This window comes from Heptranchias perlo, chromosome X (genome assembly GCF_035084215.1).
Source record: "Heptranchias perlo isolate sHepPer1 chromosome X, sHepPer1.hap1, whole genome shotgun sequence".
Taxonomy (NCBI): Eukaryota; Metazoa; Chordata; class Chondrichthyes; order Hexanchiformes; family Hexanchidae; genus Heptranchias; species Heptranchias perlo.
This window is the reverse complement of record NC_090370.1, coordinates 4,809,829-4,821,760: the sequence shown is the minus strand read 5'-3', so window position 1 is coordinate 4,821,760 and position 11,932 is coordinate 4,809,829. Positions and strand designations below refer to the sequence as shown.

The 11,932-nt window shown below is 43.1% G+C and overlaps 1 protein-coding gene across 2 annotated transcripts in view; it reads left to right on the top strand.

Annotated features, from left to right (window-relative positions):
- The first annotated feature begins 2,230 nt into the window (after positions 1 to 2,230).
- The window catches only part of LOC137307190 (uncharacterized), a 33,662-nt gene continuing 23,960 nt past the window's right edge, over positions 2,231 to 11,932 (top strand). Inside the window, exons 1-4 of one of the 2 annotated variants that reach the window (XM_067976560.1) lie at positions 2,231 to 2,467; positions 6,251 to 6,449; positions 10,277 to 10,620; positions 11,546 to 11,691. In XM_067976560.1, the coding sequence (XP_067832661.1) occupies positions 2,412 to 2,467; positions 6,251 to 6,449; positions 10,277 to 10,620; positions 11,546 to 11,691 (745 nt within the window). In that variant the 5' untranslated portion in view covers positions 2,231 to 2,411. Of the gene's footprint in view, positions 2,468 to 6,247; positions 6,450 to 10,276; positions 10,621 to 11,545; positions 11,692 to 11,932 lie in introns of both variants that reach the window. The other variant, XM_067976559.1, reaches the window with a different exon arrangement.

Below are 11,932 nucleotides of genomic sequence, written 5' to 3'. Positions count from 1 at the left end.
GGAGATGGGGTTGTGAGGTGTTTGAGGTGATGTGGAAGACGGAGTGAGGCAGAGTGCGTTAGTGTACTCACTTTCCCGGACCTGGTGAGGTCATTGAATCTCTTCCGACACTGCATCCAAGTTCGGGTGGTGTTGCCCCTGCTGGTGACCTCCGACGCCACCTCCTCCCATGCCTTCTTGGTGGCGGAGCCAGGGCACCTCCTTCCATCACTCGGGAACAGCGTCTCCCTCCTCATCCGGACCCCGTCCAGCAGCACCTGGAGGGCGTGGTCCGTAAATCGGGGAGCAACCTTATGTTGCCTGGACTCTTGGTTGTGGCTGGAGGGGCTTTGGTGGACTGCCCCTTTAAATGGAGCTCCACCATCGCTCAGACGTCACTGCGCATGCGCAACCCGCCGGCGCGCAGCTGAGAAGCAGAGAACCCGTAACTGCCGGCTAATTGCCTCAATTATCCTGCGATCGCGCGCGCAATGCTCTCAATTCGGACGCGCCCGAATGACCACCCGCCGAGTACCCGCACCCCTGGTAAAATCGGGCCCATAGTGACTGAAAGATCTGTCACTGATGGTGGAGCAGCAGGAATAAGTAACAAACAGTAAAAGGAATGGAGCATGTGTGTTGGGACATATGGTTGGAGGAGATCATTGAGGTAGGAAGGGACAGGGCTATGGACGGATTTATAAATGAGGACAAGGAACTTGAAATCATAATGCTAGGGAACAGTAGAGCTTGGTAAGCATAAGGTAATAGGTATTTGAGATCCGGTGCACAAGAGGGCTTGGGTTGCAGAGTCTGGCATTAATTGAAGTTTGTGAAGGGTGGAGGCTGTTAAGAATTGGCTTCTTAAATGCTCTCCTTGACATGATAAAGGCATGGATTAGGGTTTCAGTGGCCAAGGGAGAGAGGTATGAGAAATAGGGTTGCCAAGTTTGGTTGGATGTATTCTTGGAAGTTTCATCACATGACTGCCTGCCTCCAATTGCCCCACCCCCACACTGCAGCCATTGGTTGCCGAACAGTGCATCCTCCCTGGCCAATTGGAATACGAACAGAGTCTTCATTACCTAATTGGATTCTTGAACAGGCTCTTCGTTACCTGATTGGATGATTCTTGACTGTCAGTCAAACAGCCTTTTTTGTCCCATTGCCAATATTTTTATAACGAATAAATGAAAAAACACACAATTTTTTTCAATGCCCCTATGATTTTTCTCTCTGGGTTGCTCGCAATTCCTGGAGACTCTAGCACAATCCTGGAGGTTGTAATCCTAAATTGGGAAAACATGCAAAGTTCCTGAGGCAGAGTGGTCAACACAATAAATAAATAAATTTATAGAATAAACACATAGAATAAACTTCCAGGAGGAGCAGTGGAGGTGAAAATCTCAATCCAATTCCGTGTTCCAGTTCCCTGTGTTTACACTTCTCTTATCCCAATGCTAGAATCGTGGACCCATCTTTTCGTGATGAGAGCCAAATTTAGCAGTGTAAACATGGGGATCTGGCTCACGGATGAATCCAAACTGCCAGCATAAAAGCAGTAAAGTGACTCGTGCTCATGATGTGGAGATACCGGTGATGGACTGGGGTGGACAAATGTAAGGAGTCTCACCTGACGAAGGAGGAAGCCTCCGAAAGCTTGTGATTTCAAATAAAGCTGTTGGACTATAACCTGGTGTTGTGTGACTCTGTACATTTGTGCTCATGGAAACAGTGGCATGGTCCATGCCAAGTTCAGCAGTAACCCTGTCCGCTAAGGCTATTGGGCACAGGATTCACGTGATGCTGTACCCATCAAGGATTTAAAGCACAGCTGTACATAAATTGACAATAAATAGTAAAATGGTCTAAAACAAAAGGCATTCAAATCCTGTTGAGAAAGCTGTAAGTTTTTTCTTTCTGGCTGAGTGAGCTAAAATGGGCAGAACTGCCTCCTCTCATCTGTCTTGTGTCGATCGAAAGTACACTAAAACAAAAAAATAAAATAAAACTGGATAAGAAACAAGGGCAAGAGATTAGAAATGATCTCCCTGATCATCTGACCAGGCTTCTCACCCTCTCTGCAGCTGGCGCCCCCTCCCGCACGAGCGCACAGAACGTCTCGCGAGAACTGACGGGTTCTTGCGGGTTGCCGTGGTGATGTTTTGGCTGCGCGGCAGTGGATTGGACAGTTCGGTTGAGGAACGGGCCAATAGAAGATTTGCTATTTTTTTACAAACTGGACGGTGAAAAAATTCTGAGCGAGAGGCGCGGGGACCGGGTAAACCTGGGGCTGAGAGAGTGGAGTCAGCTGGCCGAGGCAAACCGGGGTGAAGGAGGCCTTGTCAATCAGAAAAATATAGCCTGAGGCGAAGTCTTTGCGGAGACGGAAAAGCACGGGCCTACACTTGCAAAGGAAAACTTCACCGAGGATGGCAGCCGCTGTGAAGGGAGCGAAGGCGCAGGGTTCGGTTGCGACAGCTCCCAGGTGAGGATCTCTGGTGGGCTGATGGGGAAGGAAGTGACCCATCTCTTACTTTCAAATAGCTCCTGGCCAGCGATGGCCAGAAAAATATCCCACCGTTTAAGTCAACCGTCTTCACTTGTACCTTAGGTACTGCATGTCACTGGGGTGTGGCTTGGGGGCACATGGAAAATAACCGAGAGTGGTGAGACCCAGCTAGGAAGTATTGGCACTGAGGTAGCTGTTTAAACAGGTTGGTGAGGTAAGCACACTGTGCCTTTCCCTCTGCAAAAGGTAATATTCTTTCAGCATTCCGAAGGGACCACTGTGACATCCTGGACCACTCTTCCATCATCCCCAATACCCACTCTCCTCCCCACTGCACCTTCCCATGCGAGCGCAGGAGATTCAACACCTGTCCTTTCATCTCCTCACTTCCCACCGTCCAGGGCCCCAAACACTCCTTCCAGGTGAAACAGCAATTTACTTGTACTACTTTCAATTTAGTATGCTGTATCTGCTGCTTGCCATGTGGTCTCCTCTACATTGGGGAGACCAAATGCAGATTGGGCGATTGTTTTGCTGAACACTGTCGTTCAGTCCACAAGCGTGACCCTGAGCTTCCGGTCACTTGCCATTTTAGTTCCTTGTCCCATTCCCACTCTGACTTCCCCCTCTTACATTGTTCTAATGAAGCTCGAGGAACAGCACCTCATCTTTCGATTAGGCACTTTACAACCTTCTGGCCTCAACATTGATTTTAATAACTTCAGATGATAACCACTGCTCCCATTTTTTCTGGACAGCAGGTGCTGGTAATGGTTCTGCTGTTGCTATTTACAGCTCCTCTAGACCCATCTTTTGTTTCTTTACTTATCCCATTACCACCCTCCTAGCCTTACACCATCATCCCTTTTGTCTTTAATCAGTCCTACCCTCCACCCTATCACGGGCCTTCCCTTTTCTTTCCATCCCCCCTTTCCCTGGCGTAAAAACTGTTTAATCTTCAACTTCTTCCAGTTCTGATGAAGGGTTATCGACCTGAAATGTTAACTCTGTTTCTTTCTCCACAGATGCTGCCTCACTTGTTGAGTATTTCCAGCATTTTCTGTTTTTACTTCAGATTTCCAGCATCTGCAGTATTTTGCTTTTAATATAATTCTTGCTTCATTATAATTAAGTTCTGACTAAGACATTGATACACATAATGTGTGCTGGGACATAGCTCTTAAGCTCAAGTACCCTGGGAGATGCTGACTTGTGTTAGGTCAATAGGGAGCCTCCATCAGGGTGCTGACTCGTGTACCTATTACAGTTAATTTGAGAGCAGCATTGGCAGACGCTTGGGATCGGCCCACCCTTTCTTGCGGGAGTTTCCTGAAGGAGGGAGATGGTGAAGAGAATGAGAATCTGTAAGATGGGAAATCTGAGGATTAAGCCTTTGTACAAAAACAGAAAAGGCTGGAAATACACAGCAGGCTAGTTAGCATCTGTAGAGAGAACAGACAGTTGATGTTTTGGATTTGTGCCCTTCTTCAAAACTCAAATATGAGATGAACAAGCCTATTAATAGAATCATAAAAGGGAGAGAAGTAGTATTGTGGATTAATTGTTGGATGATGTAACAAATCATGTCTGTCAACTAATGGAAATAACCTGTTACAAGTTTAGGGCCTTGCTTCAGAGAGTCTCTCCAGCACAGTGGTACTAGTCACTTCCATAAGCAGTTTGTGCATCTTGCATTTAGGGGTGTGCCCAATATCTAACTATATAATGTAACCCAGGAGTTTAACAATAGCAGTCGCTTTGTGATCTGAACCAAATATTTATGCCTTTTGAATGTGCTCCCATGTGTGTCTCCAATCCTTTCAAAGACTGACCAAGAAAATACCTGGTAAGATGGGGCTAGTAACAAATCATTCATTTGCTGTGAAATAAAGCAGCTTAATTAACATACAAAGTAACTCACTTAATTCAAACAACACAACCTTTGTGTAGTGATACAAAATAATGAACATGCTACACTCTTTCTCACCCCCCCCCCCCCACATCAGTGGGTTGACTTACTTAAACAAAGTAACTCTTAACTACCCTCCTGCATTCTAAACTTCTGAGCCTAGCAAAAACTTACCCTCTCAGCTTTCTACTTTTTTTTAAAAAAAACCTCAAAAGCAGAAAGAACGTTGTGGTGGAATGGGGAAGAGGCTGCACCTTCCCTGATGACCTGTTCTGTCTTTTGGAGACGATAGACTCGCTGCACTTTGCCAGTACCTTCTGTCTGAATTTCCAACCTGATCCCCCAGGTTTGCTGTTCTCCATCTCTTATTTTCTCACCTTTTCCTTAGGCCTTCCACTGCCTTAGTTTTTCACACTTTTTTTTGGTTTCTTAAATGCTTCTTTCTATTACTTGACTGAGATGATCTGCTATATCATGCAACAATCTTTCCACTGATACTCTCTGTTTTTGTTTCCTTCCACCCCCCCCCCCCCCCCCCCCACTCCCCCTGCTTTGATTCTATTATGATGTGGAGATGCCGGTGATGGACTGGGGTTGACAATTGTAAACAATTTTACAACACCAAGTTATAGTCCAGCAATTTTATTTTAAATTCACAAGCTTTCGGAGGCTTCCTCCTTCGTCAGGAACATTTACCTGACGAAGGAGGAAGCCTCCGAAAGCTTGTGAATTTAAAATAAAATTGCTGGACTATAACTTGGTGTTGTAAAATTGTTTACAATTGATTCTATTAGTATGCTTGTTCATCTTGTATTTGGTGAGGTGCCATGCTGCAGGTTGTTTGAGGTGACCAAATCATGTGCCTTGATTGGCGCTGTTGAGTAGCCTCGTTCTGAGACTTCCTCTGATGCATTGTTCCTGACGTGGCCCTTCCTGATCCTAGTGTGTTTGCCCTTGTTTGTTTTTTTGCCCCTCTTTTCCCCTCTCCCAAAATATAGACCTATCCTGGTGTGTATGGTGGGGAAGACAATGCTGGACGTGTGTAATCTAACTTTGCTTGATGTACTGAAATGATGCTGGTTTAGTATGGGTATAAGCTCACAAAGGACCTATCCTATTTTGCAACACACTTGTTCACCAGTGATTTGTCTCCCTTGCATTGGCACCCTCCATTTTAAACACTGGTCTTAACTTGGATTAAACAGTCTACTGTTATAATCAGTGGCCTAGCCATGTTAAAGGTAAGCTGGTGATGTGCCGAATGTTTCTTGATCAGGAAACATCCACTCTTTAAAAAGATGAGAGATGCTACATACAAGGCCATAACAGTACTTGCAGATTCATAGAGGTATGTTGGGTAGCCCATAACTAGAACCAGAATGGTGGTGATTTTTGGAAAGGGCTTGCAGGCTAAGTGGGACAGCCAGGAATTGAGTCTGTTATTTACTGGGAGCAGGCAGTGGTGTGTGAGGGGACTTGGATAGTTAGTAGAATGTGGGATGGTGTTTGGATTTGGCAGCCTCCTGTTTATGTGGTCTTGGCCAATCTGGGCTGGGTAGGGCAGCGGAAGGGTGGCAGGAAAGATACCGGTGGCGTAGATGCATAAGAGACTCAGACGCCTTGTTGGCTTTCAGGAAAAAACCTGTGCAACATCTCCAATTATCAATTTCCACCTTGATTAAACATCTATGAATGCTGTAGGCACACATTCACATGGTGATCAGTTTCAGTACACTATTTGTTACCCAATAGAAGAGTAACCTGCCATAGTTTTGCTTTGGTATTGTGTGCAATGTAATCCACCACAAAACAAGGGGCTCAAAATAACTGATTATTTGGTTTCTCAGCAGAAATGAATGTCTCGCTCATAAGGTTCGACCTGTGAAGCCAGCTGTGGCCAACAAAGAAAACTGTCCGAGACCAGTGAGGCCGGAGAAAGTGGCTGCCATGTGTGGCAGTAAACTACCTGTACCAGTGAGAAAGTTAAAAGTAAAGTCTGTTCCGGACTTCAAGAAGTTGCATCAAAATTGGGATCAAAACTTCCAGAAGGTAAGGCATTTATCTGGCATCCAGTACACATGGCATTATTGGAGAACTTGCTGATCTGTAATGTGAGATTGGGCAAAGTTTTGCATCCCAATATCAAGACCGTGGGAGACGTTTCTGTGCATTTTAAATTCTAGGGAGTCTAGAGGAAAAGGTACCTCTTGGTGAATTACAACTTAGTGCCTCAATTAAACCTAGAGAGGAAAGCTTGAATGGTTTAATGTTCATCTCCTGATCCTGAGACATTAGTTTTAAATGGGATCATTGCAATTTTGGCAAGGGAATTCCAATCAGAGTAACTCACTGAGGGATTCAGGTGGCACTATTACAGGAGTAGCAAAGCTTGAACAATTTCTTGATGTTATTCCAACCTGTTCATGTTGTACACAGATGAGGGGTCATTTTGTGACTTGGTGCTCCTGGTGTAGAGCCTTGTCTGCCGATATCAAAAGAACTGTGGGCCGTGCAGGTGCCTGAATTTCTGATATATACTCTGGTGGGTGTCGATCCCCCACCACCAGGAAGGTAAAGTCAGGAAAATTACCCCAATGAAGCATGAAAGGGCAGGTGGTTTTATTCTCCTTTCAGAAAAGCATTTCTTTGGCAGTGGTGGTTGTCATGGCTGTTCCTATAAATGAACCATGTGACCAAACATAGCAGTGTATTTCACTACATATTGTACATAGGAACAGGGGTAGACCATTCAGCCCCTTGAGCCTGCTCCGCCATTTAATAAGATCATGGCTGATCTGTGATCTAACTCCATATACCTGCCTTTGGCCCATATCCCTTAATACCTTTGATTGCCAAAAAGCTATCTATCTCCGATTTAAATTTAGCAATTGAGCTAGTATCAGTTGCTGTTTGCGGAAGAGAGTTCCAAACTTCTACCACCCTTTTTGTGCAGAAATGGCATATCCAGAATACATTTCCCAGGATTTTTTTTTGTGCTCAGTGAGGGCTATCTGAGCTGGGGAATGAAAATTATAATTCCACTTTAGTTAGTGTGTTATGATTGAGCACTTCCAGGCCAGGTGCAGAATGAAGTACCCCTTACTGTACCTGTGTGGATTTTTCCATTGCTCACACATAGAAACATAGGAACAGGAGTAGGCCATTCAACCCCTCGAGCCTGCTCCGCCATGTAATAATTGTAAACAATTTTACAACACCAAGTTATAGTCCAGCAATTTTATTTTAAATTCACAAGCTTTCGGAGATTTTCTCCTTCCTCAGGCAAATGTTTCAAGAGCTCCTTGAAGCCTACGCATTTATACATATTGAACAATACATGGTGTTTACAGACTGCCCCTGCAACTGCCCGTTGCCAAGGCAATCACCGTGTTCAGACAGAGAGGTGTTACCTGCAGAACCCCCGAATACACATTCAACAAAAAAATTTAATAAGATCATGGCTGATCTGTGATCTAACTCCATATACCTGCCTTTGGCCCATATCCCTTAATACCTTTGGTTGCCAAAAAGCTATCTATCTCACATTTAAATTTAGCAATTGAGCTAGTATCAATTGCCATTTGCAGAAGAGAGTTCCAAACTTCTACCACCCTTTGTGTGTAGAAATGTTTTCTAATCTCACTTCTGAAAGGTCTGGCTCTAATTTTTAGACTGTGCCCCCTAGTCCTAGAATCCCCAACCAGTGGAAATAGTTTCTCTCTATCCGCCCTATCTGTTCCCCTTAATATCTTAAACTTCGATCAGATCACCCCTTAACCTTCGAAACTCCAGAGAATACAACCCCAATTTGTGTAATCTCTCCTCGTAACTTAACCCTCGAAGTCCGGGTATCATTCCAGTAAACCTACGCTGCACTCCCTCCAAGGCCAATATGTCCTTCCGAAGGTGCGGTGCCCAGAACTGCTCACAGTACTCCAGGTGCAGTCTAACCAGGGTTTTGTATAGCTGCAGCATAACTTCTGCCCCCTTGTACTCCAGTCCTCTAGATATAAAGGCCAGCATTCCATTAGCCGCCTTGATTATTTTCTGCACCTGTTCATGACACTTCAATGATCTATGTACCTGAACCCCTAAGACCCTTTGGACATCCACTGTTTTTAACTTTTTACCATTTAGAAAGTACCCTGTTCTATCCTTTTTTGATCCAAAGTGGATGACCTCACATTTGTCACACCAATCATATTTGTGGTTATGATCTCTTGGTGAGTGCTACCATTATAGACAGTTTTGTGATATAAGTTCATATTCACTGCACATTGCCTCAAACTCTCCAAGTAGCACCCATACAAGTTTAGGTGGATTTTCATCTCCAAGCCAGACTGGAGTCTGAGGTGAGCAGGCAGTCTGCTAACCCACCATGTTACTCGGTCACCATAAATGAAAACAATGTCACTGCACTTCAAATCATGTAATTGCACAAGCCAAACATCTGCAGAAATTGGCATTGAGGTGCTGCAGACTTCTAAAGGTGCTGGCTATAATATTTCCAGTAGCTCTATAAACTGCAAGATTTTCTAAAGTACCCATCAGTTTATTGAACACCAAACCATGGGATTAAGTGCTATGTTTTGACATCTATTCAATGTTAAACTGTCAAAGTACTAATTTTGTAGCATGTGTTGGGGCAAATGTTTTGCGTTTTCCCAGTTGGGTAACCACAAGACACCTATTATGCATTATTACGTGAAAGCAGTGTGCATGAATTCTGATCATTCAGAATTGCAAACTGTAAAGATCTCATAGAGGACGTAAATCATTAATAAAACCACTCATAGAATTTAATCTTCCCCCTTGGAACAATTGCCTCACTTCTGTTGCGATCAGAAGAGAATTGTTGTAAAACTCCAATGTATTCACACCTGTGACTTGCATCAAGCATTCAGGAAAAGCTTCCTTTCCTCCAATTCTTTCCTCAAAGATGTTGACTCATGATAACTAGAGGGTCCATGACTGCCAGTATCCTTCTGATAACTCAAACTAAGTAACCATTCAAGTGTGAATCTAAGCAACCCTGGGAAGTTGTTTGACCATGGGTGAAGGAAAAACAATCATAGCTGATCCTGTCATGGCATTGATCCCTACACTCAAACTTTCCAGCAGGGATCACTAGATAGCAGGAGTGGGGGCCCTGTCTGGCTCTTCCTCCTCTTCTAGCCTAAATGCAGAGGTGCAATGTACCATTTCCATCACTTTCCTAGCTAGGTTAGCAAACTCAGCAAAGATGACCAGGGATCTCATTTGGGACCTTTTATTAATTTGTAAGCTGCTGCACCCCAATTTTTAGGTAACTTTAAAAACTTGCAATGGATTTTACAATGACTACATTGACGGGGAGCTGGCTTGTGTTCATTGTTCTGACTCGTGGCATTGAGTTTAGTACTAACGAAAAATGATTCCTAGACAAAACCTTGTGAAATACTTATTAGAGATTTTAGAGAAACCAGTTTTGTTTTAAAACAACTTTATCACCATGTAGTTAGTTAAACACATTTCAGAACCTTTTATAGCTAGACCCTCCCCCTCTCAGTGGTCCAGCATTCAAAACTGTTTTCCTGAGTTAGTTCTACAAATTTATTTTCTAGATTTCAAGATTATTACAGAGAATATCACTGTAGATTTTAAGATGGGAAATTCCTCAAATTTAATTTTGATCCATTTTGATTGTTTAGTATGTGCCTGACAGAGTCTGAAATGGACAAATTGATTCTTTCATTTCTTGCTAAACTGTACTGAATTTGTGGTGCCAGTATCTTTGTTTGTCATGCTTTAATTTGAATGTTTTAATTCTAAAGACAGTTGACCACTTTTTGTGAGGGGATGGTATTGTGACTCATTTGTCTCATTTATCGTTTTAGAAACAAACAGCTGCCAAAAAGGCCTGCACCCAGCCAGTTCCATTTAACTTTGCAACATCCAGAGGAGCTAAGTCAACTAGGCTTGTGAGCACTGATCAAGTTGATGGTGAGAATACACTAGCAATATCCTCTGCAGTAACCAAGAAAGAGTCAGCCATATCTGAGGAAAGTTATCCAGTTGATGTCGAATATGCGATGGTAGCTACGGATCAGGGTGCAGTTGAAACAAAACCAATCCAGAACCATGGCTGTGGGCCAGCAGCTCAGCAAGAGTGCAGTGACTTGGGTCCTAGTGTTGCAACCCTGAAACTTGTCCAGAGTGAGGTGGTGAAGAAAGAAAATCAGTATGTATAAAATTCATTTCTCTCCCTCCCTGCCCCCCACTTGTGAAAGAATGGAAAGGGCTGGCAAAGTAAATCAAATATATTGTATAAAGGAGCCTATATAAAGTTGGATAACCAATCAGTTTTATAAGATTTTTTTTTAAAATTACGTTCACTTTCTAAAGTGAGGTTGATGTGTACCATGATGTGAAAGTCTGGTTGGTGATGAAATGGCTGGAATGTTGCACTGTGCCATGCTACTCTTTGTCCAGATATTTCTATTTTCTGCAGAGGCTAGTTGAAATGACACAAAACAAAATTATTTATGTTGTTAACATGACACACAGTGCCAATTCACGAACCATTAGATCAGTATAATTTTGTGAAAATACGAATAGTAACTGTCATCAGCTGTAAAAAAAAAAAAAAAAAAAAAAAAAATCTTCGAGGCTGATCATGATAGGTCTGTCACTTTGTTGCCTGCAGGAATTACATCCAAGTCCAGGAATTTTTTTCTTTATTCATTGCCTGTGAAACATTACATGAAGTATTTTAAATTAACCTCTCTATTTTTACAAGTGAGCTTGAGCATGTAACTTGTGAACCTGTTCCTGAACTAATAGCTAAAGAATTGAATCCATTGTTTTCCAACTATGTAACTGGGGAGGGGGTGATGTCTATATCAAATTTTCTTGAATCTGTTTTAAGCAGCCAGCATCATACATTTATTAAGATGGTGTTTACTTGACACTGAATTTGTTCTAAATTTATAGTGCAATCTTTTACCATTCTAATCTCCCCTAGTTGGTTGTTGTATGCAAAGTATTTTTAGCAGGGTTGAGTCCTCAAGTCAACAATGGTCTTTAACTTCTGGTCTGTCTTGTGTCTCCCTTGTGGTTTGGTGCCAAAGTCACAATGTAGTTTTACTATTCTTATCTGTCTCTAGCTTTGGTCGTTGGCAGACAAATGCTACTCCAAGTAAAACCAAGAGCTCCTATGTCCAGAATTTGGCACGTGAGATCAAGCAGCCATCACCACAGGAAAAAGCAAAAATAGAGAGGCTACGGCATGAAACGATTAAACCAAATACAGGTACTTGGAGTAAATCCTTCTATGCAATCTCGAAGAGGGCAGAATACCCGTGGAGGCATGTGCATTCAACCTTCTGTTTTAAATGGTTGAACGTACCCATGTGAGCCAATTGGCCCAAATATTCAAAACCAAAGCCAGTTTGACTAAAACATGTGCCGATTTCTTGTCTGCGTGTGTTAAAATATTACCAACAGATGTGATTTTGGAATGATTATGGAAGGAACTTGCTTTGCCCTGTCCC